We start from the raw sequence: 22,169 nt of genomic DNA on the forward strand, positions 1-22,169 counted from the left end.
GTCAGTGTTAGTGAAATTTTGAAGCGTAGCAGTATTTTTTTTTGCTATACTTTATTATGTTTCTATAAAATCCTATATATTGGTGTGGCAAATAAATGGATTTTTTTTTTTTAATTCTATGTCATGTTTATTTTGTCTTATACATATTGATGATTTTAATGCCAAAAATTAGTCATATGTTTTGAGCACCCATTATTTAGCACTCACGGTGCCTTATAGAATAACTTAATTACTTTGTCCCCCAAAACATATAATTTAAGGCTTTAGTTGTGGGTCCAGTGTACGTGTGTATGAAGCCCTTATTGACATAATCTTGTCAGCAATAAGTCTGAATTTATCCTGTTGCAGTATTTTTGGCAAGTGAGAGACACAGATAAAACAAGTGAGAGAAAAGAAGTAATATGATGGTATTTTTCCATTAGGTTTATTCCATAAAGTCTGTATATATGTTGGTGGGTTATCCCTTTTAACACTCCGTCTAGGTGAGTTGTTAGAAGAAGAATGATGAAGAAAGAGGAAGGCTTTTGGAAAACTTAAGTTAATGTTTACCTGTTTCATCCATTGGGAATATGTTTGTAATACTTGTTTTCTTTCAGTAGGGATATGTCCTCAGCACCAACTACTCCTCCATCAGTGGATAAAGTAGACGGATTTTCTCGGAAGTCCGTCAGAAAAGCCAGACAGAAGAGGTCACAAAGCTCCTCCCAGTTTAGGTCTCAGGGCAAGCCTATTGAGTTAACTCCCCTGCCTCTGCTAAAAGGTAAGATCAAGAATGTTTTTTAATAAATAAAAAATTCTACTTTACAGCTGACTGCTAAACTCGAAGTATTCTATTGCTAGAAGTTGCAGAGAAATTTTGCCAGTAATGAGAAATGTTTCATGCCAGAAATGTATGTATGCTCTGCAAAATATTTTATCTGTGACTTGAGGGTGTGGTAATAGTTTGCAATACTTGTGGAAGTTTTAAATGCTAATGTTAACCCGTACCATGGCTTGAATTACCAAGGCACACGAGCTATGTGTGAATATTTTAGTTTGTGAATCCTCACCATTTAACCTAAATGAGCAGTAATTTTGGTAAGGGTAAATCGATTTGTGAGCAGAAGAAAACTGCATCATTTTTAAGATCTTACCTTGTAATATATGGGTCTGCAGCCTGTGACACTGGTGCCTAATGCAAGCCACATGAGTATCTTGAATGAGCTACAGCAAAGCGTTGCTGACTGGGGAGCTGGGACCCCTCTCATAACACTTGTAAATGCGTAACTCCCAGCTCCTGGCTTCTGGTGGATTTTGAAATCAAAAGGTCCCATCAGCCTCTCAAGAGAAAAGTTACTGCCAATAAGGTGTTAGGCAAGATGCTACTGGTTTGAGAGAGTGCATCTCCCAGCGCTCGTTGAGTTTCTGCTGGCAGATATAAACTCTCTCCCTTTAATTTGGGAAAGAAAATTGTGATCCAGCATACTACTCTTGAAAGGATGCCAGTCTCTCTGTAATAATCTTGAATGCTTCCCCTAAATCCCAGTTGTCACTGAATTTTAGTACAAATCCAGGGGCCAGCAGCATCTCTCAGAATTATGTCTGTCTGCTGAGGAAGAGTTGTTCACCTTCCAGAAGTGTTTCTTTTAACACTGAATTCGAAAGAGTTTTGTGTAGTTATGTGAAAATTTTTCAGTATTGTTCTTTGCTGTCACAAGTAAGGAAAGCAAGCGCAGTTGATGTTGATATTGGTGCTGATAATTCTGAAAAATATTAAGATTAATAGGTTTAGTATTAGGCCTGCCCCATTCTTGCTTTGTAGGTGTGTACATTTCTCACATCCCCTCTCCTCTACCTGTTTGACACATTTGGTAATCAGAGAATGGAAATACATAATAAATATGTAATTGCGCTTTGGTTAATTTCTGTACCCTGCTTCTTCATAAGAATAGAGTGGTTACAAAGAAGAGCATGCACCTTAATGTTTTTCTTTTAATGTAAATAAAATGGGGATTCTGGAATTTGTTCTAGTGGAGTTGTCATTACAATATTTGGGGCTTCTTTCTGTGGCCTTCTTCTAAGAGTGTAGAAGTGGCCACACTGGGTCAAAAGAAAGGTCTGCCTAGGCCTGCTGTCTTGTCCCTGGCAGCGTCTGACTTTRGAGGCGCAGAGGGGAGTAAGAGAGCAGGGTAGGCCCGGAGCGATGCTGCATCACAACACTTTCCCCACCTGCAGCATTTTTTGAACTTGAGGTCCGCCAGAGCCAGTGGAGTTGACTTTGTGGTCCACAATGAGCTTTCTTTTTATGAATCTTCCTATTTATTTTGTGAAGGTGTGATAAAGAAGCAGACGCTCTTTTACAGTCCTTTTAAAGCTCAGTTTTATACTTTTGCAGGTAATTTTTCATAGTTTCCATTCACCTTCTGAAACGGAGCCATTAGTATTTTGAAAGAAGTTTGGCCTTTGGCTTAAATGGCTAAATTACTGAAAAACATTTAGATTTATATTTGTATAAATGAACAAATAGATGAAATAATTATTTCATCTATTTTAATCCCATTCAGGGAATAAACTAGGCGTGTGCACAAGCATAACAAAAATGTGGGCCTTATCTGAGGACCAGGTCTTGCAGAAACATGAGCATATGCAGGTGTTTAATTTGACTGCTGTAGCTAGTTCCATGGATTGAGATATAAAACTATAATAAGATAAAACAAACAGATGGGGGGCACAGAGTGCTGATGAGACATTTATGATTAGTGTCATAATGAGTTACAGTGGTCCAGCTTCAAATTAAGAATCTGACCCTGCACATTTGTTTTCCCTCTTGGACTTAATGCGGATTCCCACAGGCACAGGATCTACCTGTGCAGATTAATTTGCAGGATTTGGGCCGAATAACCTATCTGAAGCAGCAGAGACTATTGAAAGGACACTGACGGTTAAAAATCGTGCTACTGTTTAGAAATATTCTTGGCCTACATTGATATTTGTAACATTTAGGATTATTAAACCCGAAAAAAGTGAGAAAACACTTTTCTTCTGCATTTGTTGTGCTTTTATTGAACAGTTGCTTGAAAGTCCTAATCTTTTAAACTCTTAGGTTAACACTTATCTTCAAACAAGTGACTAGTCCTATTACTTCAGTCCAGCTACCACATGATTTACAATTTTATCCTTATTATTTGGGTCTTTCAAATCAAAAAGAGAAGGGATTTTAGCAAAATAGCTCTTTAAAGCCCCTGAAAAATGAGATCACCTCAGAGATCTAGAGTTGCTAAGTTTATTTAAACTTACCGTTTTGGGTTAAATTCAAGTTTAATTGTACTTCTTTAGAAATATTTTAGTACTGGCAGTCTTTAGAGGACAGGTCTTGAATTCAACCTTAAAGGTATTTTATATTCATGAAGGAGGGACTTTGCAAACAAAAACATACATGCTATGCTCCTTTCTGTTTTTTTCCCCAGTATATTGAATACTGACTGCAGGCTATTTCTTTTCTCAGAGTAAGATTCTTATGAACTTCAGTATCTTCTTTGATTACAAGAATAACGTATACAGACAAATAGATAAATGTGTAGTCCATTCTTTGCAAATTTTTATACTACGCTTGTCACCATAATGATTCAAGCACCTTCCAGTAATGTATTAAGTGATGTGACTACACATCTGTCGCATCTTATCTGTTCTCATTCCTTTTCCCAGTGGCAGAGTCGTATACAGTGACTATACAGGCTTGTTTTGGTAGGATTTTGATGCAATCTGTTGCTTTTTGCGAACATACATGTGCACATTGCAAAAACAAATAGATAAGTCAGAGTTGCTAGTGTTTGTTTAGTAATAATAATGTTTCAGGGGAAAAAAAATGGAAGAGAAGATCTGTTTTAATGTTATGGACGAGTCTGAATGATAACCTTGATATCCTAAATCTAATGGTAATCTCATTAGATTTAGGAAATCTAATGAGAACARCTGTGGGGTTTTCAGTATTGCTTATTCTACTAAAAAAGTATAGAAGAATCAAGTTGTTACTGTCTTTTTTTAATTAGCAGAAGTGTGTGTATTGCTTAGTTTCTTGTAAATAAACATTTTATGTATGTATAAAATCTGATATGCCTTCTGAGGCTCAATTGGGCTGAGTTAAGACTTTGAAAAACAAGCCAAAAAGCTCCTCTGTTCTCCTGCTGTAAAAGCCTAACTTTTCTGATAATTTAATTATATCTGTATTTATTGCCTTGTAACTAAATATATTGCCTTGCAACTAAATATAATTTGGCATTATCTAACTTTTTTATATGACTAATGCTGAATATAACACTTCAAAAGCAGCCTTTTCTCCTTTGTTTTAAGTGCAGAGGAATGGAACAAGAAAAGTTTACATGGGAATTTGTGATACAGTAGTCCTACATTTTCAGTATGTGTACTATTAAATGTGTTTCTATCTGCGATTCAGTTATGTTTGCATGCTCTTACCTGGTGTATCTTACACCGCGTTACGGCTTTGATTTTGACTTTCCTTTTTAAAGAGGCTGTTGCTGTCATCAGGGCTGGCAGGTCCCCTAGGTAATTGGTTTGTGGCCGAGCAGTCTTTCTGAGGGGCCCTTCCCTGGGAATGAATACCTCCACCTCTGTGCCTTACTCACACGCAGCTCAAGTTTGTTAACCAAGTTCATGACGTGCCTCAAATCATGCTTGTTCTAGACATGAAGTTAGTGTTTTGTGTGCGTTACATGCTGGTCTTACTTGCTGGAGGATTATTTTACTTTCATTTTGTATAGATACTCTTTTTACTCGGAAGTCTTTAGAGGTAGATCAGTGGGGATGCAATGTAAGAAAGCAATTGATTGGAAAAAACTAAAAATCTGTGTTTTAATATTAGACACCTGAAAATGGACCAATTTCAGTACTACTTGTGAAAGGGGAAGGGGGAATTTATTTGTTTTCCTGCCAGGATCTGTAATGGTAGGGGAGTGTCCAAGGATGATGTTCATGCAGATGTCTAAAAAGATCGCATGCCTTATGAATGCATGTTTAGCATCTTGAGAAATTGGACATGTAACATGTAATTCACAGTATGTCCCCCCAGCCATTAAAAATATGTAACTTAGGTTAAGAAAACCATCCAGAAGTAAGATTGGTTAAATTTTAAATTGATGTATCCCATTTTTGTAGTTTCAAGATGTGTGCCTATTGCTTCCTATCATTCTCCCACATTCTCCAATGACCTAATAAAATTAGTCTACATTACTTTCAGGTTTTCTAAAACTTGTGTGTATCTAGGTTTAAAACAGGCTTTGGTTCAAAGTATAATTTTTATTTTTAGATGATTTTTCTTCCTTAAAGTAGGTACTCCTAACAGAAATTCTCTATGAATAATAACAATTGCTTTGCTACCTCAATATTATGAAATTTATTGAGGTTCTAATACATTTATCAGATAGTTTCCATTGCGTTAAAGAGTTGCTGTAGTGGCAACAAAAGAGCACACTGCATAGTCATAAAGGGGAAATCTCTTTGCACTTGCTGTTTGCTTTCTCCTATTATCTTATTTCCCTACAGGTGAGATTTTATTATAATCTCTTCTTATGAATTCTATCTTTAGGTCAAATGCTGAAGTTCCTAAACAGTCAAAAATCCTATCAACTTCAAAACACTTTTGCCTAGATGAGAACTGCAAGACATTAGCTTTCTCTTTCAAAACCAGCTACGTTTGATCTTTTTAAAATCTTCTTTCTCATAAGATTAAAAAAATCTGTAATATTTTTTCAGAATTATGAGTACAACCTTCAGAATTGTACTTACAGGAAAGAGTTATTATCTTCTGAGTAGCAGAAGAAGAAAGACATGGCCTCTATTTACTGTTGACTTCTGTGGGGATTGACTACTTGTCATTTTTGTGCTATTCTCCACTTGCAAAATTGGACTTGATATTTGTAAAGCTTTCCAAATTTTAGTAAACTATTAATAAAATACCTAAGCTTAACTACTTTCTCCTAATTTATAAATAGGAATTTAGGGAAATGGTAGTTACGACTTCTCAAAATTGAATTTTGCTATATTTCCATAATTGGAAATAGAGCTCAGGACTCTTGATTTATTGACTGAAAGATACCCTGGGATTTGGTTTGTGCTGTACATAATCAATGGTGAATCAGACATTAATCCTGGAAATACATTTAATAATTTTGCACTTCTGGTTGAAGTAAGTCTGGAGAGAATGGGCTGTCGCTGTGTAAAGACTTCGGAATAGGGCCACAATCCCAAAAGGGTGATGGAATTATCCTGTTACGTAATACATTTCTTAAGCTGTGCGGAGTTCTTGTCATGCATAATAAAACTTTTCACTTTTTCTCGTGCTCTTAGCAATTGTTTTTTGCCTAGATGTCTAGCTTTCTTTTCAATTTTTTAAAATATCTGATGGTTATGCAGTAATCTTAAAGATTTCTGCCTGTTTCTGAAGTGTATTTGTTTGTTGTCTTAGAACAGGCCATATATGAATTAAATTCTGTCTTTCTGAAACTTTCTGTGTTAGTTACTGCCTCCCCAATTTGGAATGTAGTTTGGTAAAATTATTATTCTTGTGCAAGAGTTGAAATGCTGATTTTGAGCTTAAGTTTATAGTAAAGGGATACCTATTTATGTTAGCTGTATATTAATAAAGTTGCAGTTGGTGAGAAATTCTGTGTACTTAGCCCTGTTCTTCCAATGATCTCTTTTTACATTCATTTGTCTTTATTTATCTATTTGTAAGTCTATTTAGGGTTGGAGATTTTCCTATAGACTATCTAAACTTTACCATCATCAAAAACATGTGTTTTCAGTCATTATTTGTACAGCATGTCTCTATAATATGCTTCGTAGCGCATTTATTTTCCTAATAATATTGGAGTTTTCTTTTCTATGTCCAAGTGTAACCCTATGGGTCTGTAATAGACCCTTATGTTTCTGTAATAAGTACCTCTTCTACGCTTTTCGCAGAGTAGCTTTGATGACTGTAAATTCTCCTTTAGCCATGCAGTTATTTCTTTAGAGTATACCTGATTGGAGGTATAGTGCTGCCTTTATAATTAATTATGATGTGGAACTTTACTGTTGTGAAAAGTACATTTTCCATATCTCTAGGAAGTATGTGTTTGTGTATTTATTAAATGTATGTGTGTGTATATAAAATGTGTCTAATACATATTCATAGACTCACATTTTTTATATATATACACATTTAATGTCACATATATATAAATCTGGTTTTTGAGCTGATTCGTTTTCTGTCAGTTTTTCAGTATTTAATAGTTAATAATGAGGTACTACTTCTGTTCGTTGGTAAAGCTTTGTATTTAGGAGGCAGTCCCTTAGTGTTCATCCATTATAAGCAAGCGCCTTCCTGAAAAAAGAGCACTATCATTTGTGCTTTCTGGGGGTGGGAGGAAGACAATAAACTCTTTCCCCTAAATTTTTTACATTCAAGCTATTATGGTTTCTTTGGGTCAGTTTTGCAAAAAATACTTAGATGTAACACAAGAGGACTCCTTGAGTTCAATGAGTTTTAGTAGGGTTGGACATTTATGTTTAATATGGAACTTCGTAATCTTGATAGCTACCTAAACTCTCAAATATCAGCAAATAAACACACTTTATTTCATAAAAGGTTAAGGGAGATCTGCTGAATACTATGAGTCTCATGTCAGAAGGCAGATATGGCAGGGCTTATCTTAGTTTGAGCCCTCAGTGATTATAAGTGTTAGTCTTTGGTGCAGATGCAGTTACATGAGTTTTTTTCTGGTGGCAAAGCTTGCTTGAGAAGTTCTCAAGCTTACACCACAGTTCACTGCCTCTCATCTGTGCTGAGACAAGTATTTATGGGGTCACAATGTAAATCAGATCATTAAAACCAGAGTTGCACTTCTTCCCATTCCTCCTCCCCCCCCCCTTTTTTTTTTTTTTTAACCTTCATAATTTCACTGATGTGCTTTATCCAGTGTCTTCTCAAACAGTTAAATCAGCAGAACTGAAATGGTGGTGAACTTCCACATAGGGTCGGTAGCTTCTCTGTGTGTGGCTTTCCGCAAAAAATATTAGAGCATCTGTACCAAGTGTTCTCAAACGCTAAGACAGCTGCCCAAAGAACTGGTGTAAAAAAAATTTTTTTTAGCTTAGTAGTTGCACTTTGGTTGAAAAATCACCTGTTTTGAGGGAAGTTGTGAAGTTAAGCTGTAGGGGAATAGTTTTGATTAGAAGTAATAATGATTTACAGTAGTGGCTTGATGTAGGTTTTTGACTAATAATTTTTTTCTAATCATAGTTGTGTGTATGTAATTTTGAAAATATATATGTTGTTAGATTTATTTAAAATAGCAATGTATTTTTCAGCCTTCCATAGAAAGTTTATTTTTCAAGTCATGGTATGTCTGATGCAGATTAGTTTGCCATTATGTTAATTTGTATTGCTTGAAAACAAAGTATATAATATAATAATTGCATTTTTAAAACACATTAACATTTTATGATTTTTTCATTAAAATATTTTTATATAATAGGATCATTATGTTGCATTTACGCCATTTATTAATTTTTGCCATTGTTTTTTCCTTTCTGATCAATATGACAGGTTCTTACCTTGGTAGTTTTCCTAGAATATCAAGTGTGTGGCACTTTCCCTAGCAAGAGTTTATGGCAGAGAAGGAGCACAGTCTAACAGAGTTCATATACCTGGTTAAATAGGCAGAAGGTGAGGAAGAGAGAAAGATTCTTTCTGGTTATCCTGGTGAAAGAAAAAGTAGAATAGCAGATTGCTGTGAAATCTGTTGAAYGTCACTGTACATACTGATAGCTGTGTTTTGACGGTGGCTTCATGTGTTCCCTGACCTGAAGAGCTTGTTTTAATAATTTAATGTTGGACCTTGCAACTGACCACGTTGTAAGTGAGGTGGAGGCAAGCAGTTATTCTGGTTTATAAAAAGTTTGTGCGTAATTTGATGTTTTTCAATCATTAAATGTTGTAGATTTTATGAATTTAAAAGATAACATCTTGCTACAGAACATCAATCACAGCTATAGTCTTCTTTAGCTGATGGGTATTTTGCAGAAGCTGACGTAAATCATCAGTAGTATCTCAGGGATGATGAATAAATGCAGATAACAGTGTGTGTTCCTAATGGTAAAAGTATTCATTTTTAGGACTTGACACTCAGTTGGAGATAATGGTTAAGCAGTCAGATACAATAATTTTATCAGAAAAATCTAACACCTTCATGAAGACAAAGGTTAAGCTGAAATTGTAGGTTGGCTGGAGAAGTACTGTACCATCAGATTTTGATTAAAACAATGAAGTAAATAAAACTTGCATACTTATCCATTTTGTGCTGTTCATTGTGAATAGTGGCCAGATATAGATGTAATTTGTTATGTGGTGGGAGGGAAACATTTCTTTAGTTATCCTTTTATCATATGGTTAAGAAGATCTGTCACTGGAATTGTTATTTTTTTTAATGGGTTTGCAACTCTTGCTTTTTTGAGAAGAATGAGAAAATTAATGTTATGAAGAAGAAATAACTGTTTTGTGTTGAATGTGGTCTGTGCCATTGCTGGAAGATTTTCAGGAAGTCCTGGAGATACTTTGAGATCTTCCATTACTCTTTTCACCATGCTTGTGGTATCTAGCTGATCTGAGCTACCCATTTGTTGTTTGGGATTTCTGTGCATCTCTGCTGTGCCATGAGTCTCGCTTAATACTACCTTGACTTTCGCTGCTTATTTATTGTTTGCTCGTACAAAACTTGTATTTCCAAGATTTAAAATGCAGGTTGCAGTAAAGTTGTGTGTTTGCTGCTTTCAAGGTTTTGAACATAGTGTTGTATAGATTACATTGTAAATGAAGACTACTGCAAGTCAAATTTAAAATACTACAAATTGATATTGGGGATAGTCAGAAACTGTTGAAAGGATGATTCAAGACTGGGATAATTATATAGTTTTTTTTTTTTTTTATGTTAACCAAGAGGATGTAACAAGAATGTATACGCTTCCGTTAGTTTTCTCTGCAAGTTTAGTTCATGTGCCATGCACTTTAAAATTCCCACAGTAGGGTATGGGTGTTGTATGCAGCCTCTTTTTAAAGAAGAAAGTCGATCTAGTAAGTGTTGTCTGACTTCAGTTTTGAAGAGTTAACTTGGGTGTTTATAGAGAATGTATTTTTTCCATCTGTGTGGAAAGGAAGATGCAAAAGATGATGATTACAGCCGAGACAATATTTTAATCAGTGWGGTGAAGATAACTTAATTGTTGAATATTGTGAATGTTACCAAGGGAGAGTAAATTTGGCAGCTTGTTATCTTTGGCATTTTCAAATAGTATTTTTGGGATACATTTTGAGGACTTGGGTTGAGGTGATACTTTATTACTCATTATCTTTGTTCTTGTTCATTTTCCATTTATTCCCCTCACCCCACACTCTTCCTTTCTTTTTCTTTGCTCTTTATCACTGTCTTCATTATTCCACTTTCTACTTCTTTCGGTAACCTCTGAGGGATATCATGTACTTACTTTTCCACAAGAGGGTGATAAAACTCACTCATACGTGTAAAAACAAGCATTCCATGTGGAGTGGATAGCAGAGGTTATTGAAGTTTTTAATACAATAAAATTAACTGTATTTATAAAGGAAAACAGTATTCTGTTCATCTTCTTAAGATCCATCAATCTGTTACAGTGGTTGTTTGTGTGCACATTTGGAGACAAGACAAGACCTGTCAGGATAGAGATCCACCCTGTGAAGAGCATGCCAGCTCCATCCTGCCTCTGTTGCAGTAAGCAGACCTTACTGCAAGAGAGAGTCTTCCCTGTCTTCTATTCGTGCAATAATTTTCCTTGCCCTTCCTCCTCCGTGTACTTTCTTGAGTTTTTCTGTTTATTATTAGAAGAGACAGAGGCACCCTCCTACTTAACCCTGATGCTAAGAAATGGCAATGGCTGAAATTTCTGTCCATCTTCTAAAAAATGTGAAAAAGATGGAAAAGGCAAGAGAGAAAATACCTACCACTCTCATCTGTTTCTATTAGAAGAACTTAGCAAAAACCTGTTTCTGTTTTTGACAAAAATGAGACCTTAACAGGCATTTGAGTCAAGATTAAAATCTGCTCCAGTTTCCCTTCTTAGGACTAGAGAGGCCCCGCTGGTTATGGATGCGATAGAGAGAGGTGGTTATCAGCTCTTCTGAGAAGAGTAGCACCAGGAGTGTCTGTTTTAAATGATGGAGATTGTGGCTAAGCTTCTGAGACATGGGTTTGGGTCTTGGAAAAGCCGCTCAGTTGTCTCAGAATATTTTGCATGGCAAAGGTATGGTAGTAGACCTAGTAGAGAATGTGTCAAGGTTGGTATTAGCCTATGCTTTGGATGCCATAAACTCAAAAAAGTGTCCACTGTTGTAAACTGGTTCAGAATATCCTCTGAGCTGCCAGATTATATCTCATTAACCACAAATAATAAAGAACTGCGGTGAAGTCCCTTAATATTAGAAATGGGATCTATACTTTGGGCTAGACAGAAACTAAGCAGCAAAAAGGCTCCTGGAAAAATTCTAGACGCTTGATTATGATTAGTCAAAAGGAGACCTGACAAGGAAGGAGAAAGCAACAAAAAATGTCTGTGGTTGTGTTTACCCCATCTTCCATTAGTGTATCACAGAGTGAATTCTCAGGTCACAGAGAGAAATCTCTCACTGTTCCTTGATTTCAGGAAGAAAAAACAGATGCCCCAAATAATAAGCAAAAAAGATGCAGTCTGTCTGTCTGTCTGTCTCTCTTTTAAGAAGACAACCACAAAGCTAGTGATCTCTTTGAATATCACAATATTTGTCTGTTCTTTGTAATAGGAATTTCCGAAGGCTGGAGAAATGTGTCAGACTTACCAGGACAAGTCTGTTCCTCTTTCTCTTTTCTCTGTCTCCTGTTCTCCCTACCTTACCAAGTGCGGAACAAGCACAGTCCAGGTCAAGAAACAGTATTTGGAGCACCTTGCTTCTTGGGTGAGAAGTTTAAGGTTTGATTCAGGTGTCTCCAAATCTCAATCTCTCAATTAGGACAGATTCTTCCAGTTAAAACAGTTGGGGGGGGGGATATCCCCCTTCCCCAAGCAACCGCTCTACAAAAAAAACAAACCCAAATCATTCTCACAGTGTCTGCATATGGTTCTGAGTTGGTTCTAGAAGAGTGCAAGGGGATTAGTGTGTGGGGGGATTAGAGAGAGTGCGATTCTAATTTACATTAAGTGATGTAAAAGTCTTTTTCTTAAATTTTCAGGATATTCCCCTAAGTAAGGAATGCTGAGTATATCCAGAAACAGAGGTAACTAAGTGGCTAGAAACAGGTTTTGAAGTGTCTATCAGTATGTCTCTGAGTGAGTTACCTCTTCTCTTTCCTGCTTGGTAAGGAACAGCCATTCCTGTTGCAGAAACTTTCTTAATCAGGGATTCTGCAGAGAGGAGGATTGAGGTGCCCTTCACAATAAATTCGGAGGTGACCTCATTTGACATGAGTATGTTGTTGGTCTCCCCTTGTTTTGCACAGCTGATCCTAGCATGAACAGGCATCTAACCACAGCAAAAGTTCATTTGAGAGCCAGTATCTTCAAAGTTATTTCACTTGTGATGAAATGTGCCAAAACTTCATGGTCAATAAAAAGCAAACTGTTGGGAAGTGAACATATTTTCATGTTTGTTTGTTTTTGGATAAATATGACTCTTGTAGATTAAAAAACCCTGGTATTTCAAATAAAATTAATGGCAAAGCTTTAAGGCAATAAGTAATATAGAGTAGTAAAACCCGGACTTTTTTTTTTTTTATTACAGTTGTGCTTTTTAGATAAAGCATTCAATACTTAATAATATTTTGCCCATGTGTTTTTGAACATCTTGAGCTATGGGACCTGTCTCACTTCTGGAGCTGCAGCAGAGAGTTGAGTAGGGTGCCCACATGCRTGTGCTGCGTTTTGGGAGAGGAGTCAAATGGGGGAAAGGGAAGTAGTTCAGCCTCCCCCCACTTTCCTAGATTCAGTGGCTAGATAGACAGTGCCTTCCCCCTCTTTTTTTGTGGTTAATGCCGTTTTTCTGCATTATTTCCCAGGTTTCTCGTGCCTATTGAATATCTATATTTGGGATTATTTTTCCCAGATGTATCAGTTGATGTTTTTCCAAACTGAATTTCACTTTATTTTCTGACCATGCAAGGAATTTGCTTAGGTTCCTCTGTATTATTTCTGACTTTACTGCTACTGGAAGTTCCCTATTTAACGTCGTCAGAAGATGTTATCTATATGCCTTATAGATCATTAAGGAAGATATTAATGCCTAGACTGAATTGATTCTTATATCTCACTGGCATTGCTTTCCAATTGGATCCTTTGACATTTTTATCCTTTTATTTTCAGGCTTCTAGGCAGTATTCACTTTCTCTGACTCTCCTATCCAAAAAAATTGAATCAGTTTTAAATGTAGGACTTTAGGGGAAAAGAGAAGTGTGATTTTGTTTCTTGTGTTGGAACAGGGCAAACTGTGTAGATCCAATCAGAACTGAAACTGAAGCCATATTATAATCATTTCCTGTATACTTTTGTATTGATTTCAATATGCTGTCTTCATACTTTAATTTGTACAGTAGTAGTTCTTAAATGATAAATTATTAAGTAAATATTTTCCAAGTGGAATGTGCTTTCTATTTTTGTATATCGTCTTGAGAACAGAATGTGATTCCTTTCCGTAGGGTCAGCTATTTGAAATACTTGCCAGTGTTTTTTCTAACTGCATAATCTATAATCCTCAATGTGTCTTTAATCCACTTTATCTCTTATGGAACTACATCTTTGGAATAGGGAAGAATATAGCATGATAGATAGAATTTAAGGGTATAAAGTTTGAAAAGATTAATTTGATTTCTGAGTCAGTATTGATAGACTTTGACAAATACCGAATAGAAAAATTACTAGTTAAAAAAATTAAATACTCATATTTCTTATGGAGTGAACAAAACCAAATAAGTTTTATAGTATTTCATATCTAGAAATGTGCTAAAATTAAAGATAGAATTTACAACCTGGTTAGTCTTAAAACATCTTCAATAGAGTTGAGGGAAGGGAATTGATTTATTTTATTTTGATTCTTTATGGTTATTGTCTGAAGTAGAACTGAACTTAAAAATGTTTACCTTTCTGTGCATGGCGAAGGTAGAAAACAAGCTGGATTTCTTAGCAGTTCTTAGCATTGGCCGCTTGTGATGGAGTGGATCCATTAACTTGAAACAAATTTAGCCCTGGATTCAAATGCGTGTGTGTTTAGAAGTCTGTCTTTAGGAGAGCGAGTGCATTCTGGTATTGGTTAGAAGTGTTTTGACTATTTGGTGTGTTGGTTTTGTCAATGGTTGCACAGAGAGCTTCTGCTCTGGTTGCTTCATTAGAATAACGGAGGAGAGCAACATTTGAAGAAATTGTCTGCAGCCTACATACACTACCAGACAAAATGTGACCCTTAAACAAAATTATTAGTGCTATTTAGGGGGTATATTTTGAGTGACTTGATAACCTAAGCATTTTTCAAGTCTGAGAAGAAGGGATGATCAGTGATAACAATCAGCTATCAAAAATTTAGGAGCAGTTTTTTTAACGCAAAAACCCTTCTTTTGAAACCACTATTTTTGCGTGTAAATTTTGGGTACAGTACTTTTTAAGGTGAGGATTGATTTCCAGAAGCATTAGGTACAAATTTATTTATTTTTACCTATTCAAATGCTGCTGTTGCTTTTGTATGTTTTGGTACCTGACAGCAGTTGAAAATTGTTAAATAGAGTAAGTAGTCAGAAGTCAGGTTTCTATGTTTGTCTGGTACTAGGGTATTAGGTACCATTTGTCAGGGCACAATGAATTTCTCATTTTGCCTAGTGACAAATAATCTGATGTTAAAAGGTCTTTGGGTTTCTTGGGGGATGGTGGGGGAATAGTGATGATATTAAGCCACAAATGTACACAGCAGGGATCTTTGTTAATGAAGGCAAACTACATAGCAGACAGGGCTTCAAACATCAGCAGTGCTTCTCCAGTTCTTTTGCTATGTAGTCGGTGGTAAACACACATTTTCCTGGTTTCATGTTATAGAAAAAGGGTGAAGATCAGAAAACCTGGCACAGCAGTCCTGATGTTTGTTGTTCTTACAAAGGGCTGGGAACGTGCATAACATTAAAAAACCCCCACATTCTTATAATACTAAACAGGAGGAAAAAGTTACTGTGGAATTTCAAGGCTGCACATGTATAAAACTTCTCAGAATTGAGGAGAGGTAAATTGCAGGGAAGCTTATTTACAGGAGTAGAGATTTCCTTTATTAAAAAAAAAAGATACTACGTAAAGCAGCATGGCCCTTCTCTGCTGCTTGTCCTTAAAAATGATTCAATCTAATCCTTTCCCTGGAAGTAATGGGAATTGGCTAACGGGGCAGGATGTGAATCTGAACAGCTAAACATCTTCTGTTGCGTCTTTATATGCCATTGCTACTGCACCCATGTGGCTGCAGGGAGGGAGGGACTGCAGCACTGACTGCCAGTGCTAATAGAACTTTATTTTAATTTTTCCAGTGAGGAAATAAGTGGGAATTTGCATTTTTCCTTTTAAATGACTAGAAGTTGTCTACCAAGGCATTAGCTTCACTACTTAAATTTATACTGTGCTTTCTGTCTTGCCATACTATTCTCAGTAAAAGAGCAGTTGCATGGAGACAAAGAGACTGCTGATTTAAGTCTCAATAGAAAAGTCTGCTAGGCTTCAATTGTGGGAGGATACTAAATGTAGCTAAGAGGTTGGCAGATGCTACCTGGACCAAAACGGCTCGAAAATATTAAGCAGCTGTTTAAGTTTCCCTAAAAACCTTTTGATGACTGGAAGAATCACTGGGAAAAATACAGCGCAGAGTTTTGGTTTAAAAATGTACTTATTGTCTGGATGTAATTTGCTGTTCATGTTGAATTAAAAGAAAAAAAAAAAAGTAGAGCTCAGCTTCAAATATCCTGCTAGAGATTTGGAAAGAAAAAAAAAATCCAAACCACCCCAAATCARGCTGCTCTTCCTCTTCCCACCTGTCTTACAATTTTTTGGTAAATTGTGTCGGCTTACGCAACATTTTGGCTTTGATTTTAAAAGGGAGTAATTCTGAAAAGCAGTGTAGCGTTGTCTTCTGAAGTTTGCAGAAAGCTCAGAGTATCTGCTGATACGAATGTCCTTTCTAAGCTGCGAAAATTCTGAGTGTAAAAATGTACCTGAAGGGTTTGTTTCTCAGTCCTACGTTTGAGAACGCGGTACAGAGCAGGAAAGGGAGGTGATGGGACTGGTCATTAGGGGGGACTGGGCCTGAATTTCTCCTGTGCAAGGCCCACAGAGGGGAACACTCCACTCCTCGTTGGCACCTTCCTCATCCCTGGAGTGGCCTCTATGGGTTTCAGAGTCCTGGGAGCTGGACCCGAATTTCTCCCCTTGCTGCTGCTATTATATAGCATGCCTAAACACAGCGAAAAGGCCGAAGGAAGCCGTTGCTCGGGACCACAGTAGTTAATTTAAGCAGAAAACATGAACTTCTACTTAATTTCTAAGTGCAATTCCCTTTATGACCTGTTTCATGGGTAGAGTTGATTACAGGATCTCTGTGCTGGGTTATTAAATAGTTAAAATTAATTGAGATATTTATGCTTCAGAAGGCCAGATTTGCACATGCGTGGGTATAAGTGTTTCCAGTAGAAGACAGTTGATACTTCACCCCTTTTGACTTTTTTCCAGGTTATTAATGTTTTGTACCTTTGGCATATGTTTAATTTTGTGAGCCTAAAGCTTCCAATAGGTGCTTTAGAAACTGGGGGGGGGGGGGAAATCCTTTTCAGCATGTCCTCTCTGTGCTTCACATACAGCCACAAAGTAACATTCAAACGAACAAGAATCTCTTGATGGAATCTACATGAAAAGTGTAATTTTCCATGGCCTAATTATTCCAGAAATGATCATTTCATTGTAGACAAATTTAACTAAACCTAGGAGATTTCTGCAAAATTATCTGGATTAAAAAGAAAGAAAAAAAAGAAATACTTCTCCCCTCCAGGAGTGAACCAAAAGAAAAAGCAAGAGCTTTATCACAGAATCTGTGTTGATCTAGTTGGCTAATAGCTCTGCTTCTAATGGAAAGTGTAATTCAGATTTCATAAAAATACTCTTTTTTATTTGCTTACTACTTTGTCATTCAGCTAGATTTTTCTATACACACAATTTTTTAAATTTTGGAATTTTTGTTTTAAAATTTCAAAAAGTTTATTTCCAAAAGAGGGGGTGGGGGTGGAGGGGAAGYGCTCTTGCCTGTTTTAAGTATTCATTTTAAAACTATTTAAGGTCACCTTGGTGATTGTCAGAGGCGGTTTTTGTGACCCGGATAAGCCTTTTGCGTCGTCCCTGAATATCTGCCTGGATTTGGCAGAATTCTGAACCTGTGGAAAATTATCTTACATGTAACAGCGAGGTAGGGTTGTCGTAATTAAAAATGATCAAGCATTTAGCATCTGTTTTTAACCAGAGTGTGCGTGTGTCATCCTCACAGAGCAAATGAGCGTGATTTGCTTCCTCTGAGTTGCGACAGAGGGAACGGTGTGCTTTCTGTAGGTGGCACTGGAGAGATCCATACGGGGATACCCTGTAGAGCTTGGGAGTTTGCATACTTGAACAGGCTATAGGAGAACGAGGGAGATACAGGCCCATGAAATGACTGGAAAACTGGAGAAAATGCCTTATAATGCAATGCATAAAAGATTTTGTGTTGAATTTTTATCAAAACGCTGGGGAAGGGGCTGTGATCATACTGTTTTATGGGGAGAAAATACTGGTTAAGTACAAGAACTAATGCTTTTGGCTAAAGCTAGAGGTTAGGCATGCGTTTTTAACATGGAGAACAATTAGATGCTGGCAGAAATTGCATGAAGAGGTGTTAGATCCTCTGTGTTCTTCTAAATCAGGAACCACCACTTTTCTAAAAGTTATGTTTTTCCCCAAAACAAGTTACTGGGCTTAATGCAAGGAGGGTTACTTCACTGTGGGCTGTTAGGGCCTGTTTTGCCGAGACAGTTGGACTGCGTGATCTGGTGGTCCCTTTCCGCTTTCCTGTCCCCAAATCCGCGTACAACCCCAGCCTTATTTGTTTTGGGAGCTTTGAAGGTTTGTAGGAAACACGGTAAGAGATTTGGGAAGAAAAGGGAGGCTTTAATGAGTTAGAATAGTTGGGTATTTCCTTGGGGGAATTGAACTCTGTCCTTTCCTCTGCTCTGTGTATCTTGGGTGATAATCTGCTAACTGTTGAAAACCGCCTGCTCTTTTTGCTGCTCAGTCTGAGTCACTGGGTTCTGATTTACAGAACGGGCGATCACCCAAAATGCAAATGACATTGGTGGGAACTAGCCCTGAATACTACATAGTGGTAAATAAACATTCAGAAAAATCAGAATGCCTCAGATTGGGCATTGAAACTTAATGGATGCTTTTATCTGAATCATTTTGTTTTTCAGTGGTCTTTTAAATTAATATCTTGTGAGTAATACAGCATTAACATTTTTGAAGACTGATTTTTTTTCGTGTTTGGTTTGAGATAAACAGGAAAAAATTTAAATATGTCATTATGCAGACTCTCTAAGATTCACTGCTTTTATTACAGCTAAGTAACTAGAAGATTCATCTAATGTTATTTTAATAGAAACAAATCTGATAGAATTCTTCTTGTCTTTCTTTTAAAAGTCAGAGAATAACTGCTGCAAACATTTTTCAGAAGTCCTGGTTAAAGGTAATGATGGAGCATAGTGAAACTGGGGTGTGATTCAGAATGCTACTCACCTTTTTGGCGACACTGTTGCTTCTTTGGTTCATTTTTAGTGTGAAGTCCTTTCCTTCCCAATCAGAATTTTTTTTAAGTAGTAAAACTTTTAAATTCATTATTCTGTTTTTAATTCATGATTTCATTATGCAAAATTCATTTTTCCTTCCTAAGAGTAATGTGCTGTTTTGATTGTTTTTACTGAAATCCATAATTCAGTTTGTTGCTTCATCAAATCCAGTTATTTTCATTAGCGCATTTTATCAAGCCTCACCCTGCCTTATTAAAGTAGATGTGTTGCTATAGATATAAAATGATTTGAAACTGGGATCCTGCTTAAGCTGTTCTTTATTCTCTCACTTTCTCCTGCCTGACCTGAGCGCAACTACCTTTGCATCCCCTTTCTCCTGTCTTTCTTTACCGCTAATGACAACACTGAAACCATGTGTGTATGTGACCTTCATTTCCAATTGAAAACAGTTCAGCAGCAATTGCCTGGTACATTTATGTTCCCTTCTTTGGGTCAAAATCTTGGGGAGTGTTGAACAACTTATTTTCCCAAAATTGTGAAGTGATACTTTATGGAGCCAAAAAGTACATCTGTTTGGACAGATCATCAGTACTGTTCAATATCATGCTTTTTCCACTAATTCTGTGGTGTAACATGTATTTATTTATTGTGATGTGTTACATGGCCTTACATTAATTTTTGCCCTTCTTGACCATTTGCCTTCCCATTTCCAAACTATCCTAAAACTAGTCAGGCAGATGGTAGCAGATAGAAGAGAACGGCTACCCTCACAGAAATGAGTGAGACCTCAGAGATGCTGATAAGATGAAAAATTTATTCTTTTTGTAAATTTGGGAATAAGAAACACAATGTGCTGATGAATCCTAAATTTTTGGAGGTTTAAGAAATACTTAAATGTAAGCAGTGAATTGACCTAATAAAAGCTGTTTGGCTTGTCTTGTTGAACAAGGACAATGCTGCTCTTCTCTGAAACTGAAGAGCTGTGATTCAAGCCTGCCTTTTTAAAAGAAGGGTTTCCTCCAAAGTTGTTTCAAGTTAGAGTTCGAAAAAGGAAGTAATTTGTAAAATGTTGAAATGCAGTTTGCTGCCAAAGCAAAGGAAAAATACTCAAAATAAATGGTCGCTCTTATTTTGAAAGTGTGTTGAAGTATAGGAGCTTTGTGCATAGTTGCTATTGGCTGCACAGAACCCTCATTTTTGTAGCTAATGATAGCTAGGAATATTAATAATACAACTCATGCCTTGTCATATTTTGCTGCTTAATCATCTTGTTTGGCACTCCCCCATTTGTGTTCTGGGTGGACATAATTCAGGAATGGAAGCTCACCCAGGCACTGCTATTACAGTACAGTAATCAAATGGGCTGGGATTATGCAGATAATGAAAGGACTCCGGCTAGCGTATGTTTGCATACGAAAACTTGAGTGAAGCTGGAGACGGTCAGCAGGGAACGTGCTGGGGAGCAGCCTCCGCAGGACCATGGCAGCGCTCCTTACGTCACGACCTGCTTAAAGAGCCGGGCTGGGTAAGCAGAAACCAAGAGCGCTGGCACGCTCAGCAACCTGTCAGCAGGGCTGCTTTAAACTTCCGTCGCGGAAAGCTTGCCTCTGTACGGGTCTTTAGGAAAGTGGTCTTTCTTTTATGTGCTGCTGCCGCTTTGAAAATGTGGTCTTCCAAGGACACTGCTAACCTTTGCTTGGAAAAATGCGATTTATAAGTGAACAGCTTCTTGGAAATTGGCATAAAGTAAAAGATAAAGGGGGGGTATAGCATGGATTTGAATGAAAATAAAATAGAAAAAATGTCATTTTTTGTGTTTTTTCTTAATTTGCTTTTAATAAGTATGATTCTAACTTGAACATTTTCTTAAATGCTAGCAGTGAATGAAGCTTGCCATTCAAAGCATTGCTGTCTTTTTCTGGGTGATGTTTTTTGTTTTGGAGTAGGAAGCAATTGCTTGATTTGATTTTGGAGTTAGTTGTAGTTGAGAGACATTTAGTAACAGGTAAAATGATGTGCGAATAAAAGAAGTTTCTACAAATACAAAAGGAGGAAATAAAATTTATTTACTCAGAGAAGCTCTTCCTTCTCTCTGTTCATAAATGGTGTTTCGTCTTTAAGTAGAATAGGTTCTCCCAAGATACGGATGACTTTTTTGTAAAGTAGTTTTCATGCTCTTGTCAATGTGTGAATAACAAATAATAAAATGGGCGGGGAGGAAGTTGATTCTAATATGACTTAAAAGCATGAATGTTTTGATCTCACGACTGGCTATTTGAGAAGAATGATTTGCTGTGCTGTTCGTGTGAGTGTTGGGTTGTTTAGTGTTAATCACCATTCAGTTATGAATATAATTCACTAGGTAGAATGGTGTTTGACTATTAAACATACCTTCCGTGAGCACTCATGTTAAAAGGAGGTATGTTCTTCACAGTGATACGTTAATGGAAAGGAACAATATTAAACCCGTGGGCATTATTATGAAGGTAAGGTTCTTTTCAGTTGAAGGGATCTGAAGAAATAAGATTTAAAAATTTTTTAATGATGCTTTCTTACATATTTAAAAAATGGATTTCCTGAGATATTATTTAAGTGAGTACTTGTGAAATTTCATGCATAATCAAAAGGTAGCTTTTTTTGTTACACAGTTTGCTTTCTCTATACTGTTTATATTTTAGATTTTCCTAAATTTTGAGTATGATACCTTTTTGTTTTGGTTTATAACTGAGATTCTTCTTTAGCAGCAGTAAACTTTTGTTGACAGGTATCATTTAAAAATACTGTCTCAACACTTAGTGTAGCAAAGCATTGGACTCTGAGGAAAGTTGATCTTTATTTCTTCTATATTGTACTCTTATTGCCTTCTATTTGCATATATACAATGAGCTTTGTAATACAGTGGGTGGGAATTAAATCAGCTTATGACCTGATCCTGTGTTCAGTGCTCTCCTGGCCTTGAGAGCCYGGAGATCTGTAGAAGTGTAGGATCAGTGTCTGTGTTGTAACAGGTTTTCCTAAGTTTTAGAGTTAAGATCTGGTTTTGTGTTATTCAGAATCAAATATCATTTGGATATGTTAGCACTTTTGCCTGATTCAGGGTTGCTGAATGGGTTCTAAATTTTAAAGGTAGGCAWGTAAAGGGAGGTGTATGTTAGTGTCTGCGTTACTCTGGCCAGCGTGTTACGTGGTAATATTAAAAGACAAGGACTGAGCTCAGTATGTTCAGCGATGTTAAGAGGGACTGTAATGTAACATTGAAGAAGTTTGAATTTAATTGTTTATATAGAGGAT

The 22,169-nt window shown here is 36.7% G+C and overlaps 1 protein-coding gene across 3 annotated transcripts in view; it reads left to right on the top strand.

Moving 5' to 3' along the window:
• The first annotated feature begins 577 nt into the window (after window positions 1-577).
• The window catches only part of PPP2R5E (protein phosphatase 2 regulatory subunit B'epsilon), a 74,486-nt gene continuing 52,894 nt past the window's right edge, over window positions 578-22,169 (top strand). For all 3 annotated transcript variants that reach the window (XM_026088630.1, XM_026088631.1, XM_026088632.1), the window contains exon 1: window positions 578-760. In XM_026088630.1, the coding sequence (XP_025944415.1) occupies window positions 604-760 (157 nt within the window). In that variant the 5' untranslated portion in view covers window positions 578-603. The remainder of the gene's footprint in view (window positions 761-22,169) is intronic.

The sequence above is a fragment of the Apteryx rowi genome, unplaced genomic scaffold (assembly GCF_003343035.1).
Source record: "Apteryx rowi isolate R43461 unplaced genomic scaffold, aptRow1 scaffold_78, whole genome shotgun sequence".
Taxonomy (NCBI): domain Eukaryota; kingdom Metazoa; phylum Chordata; class Aves; order Apterygiformes; family Apterygidae; genus Apteryx; species Apteryx rowi.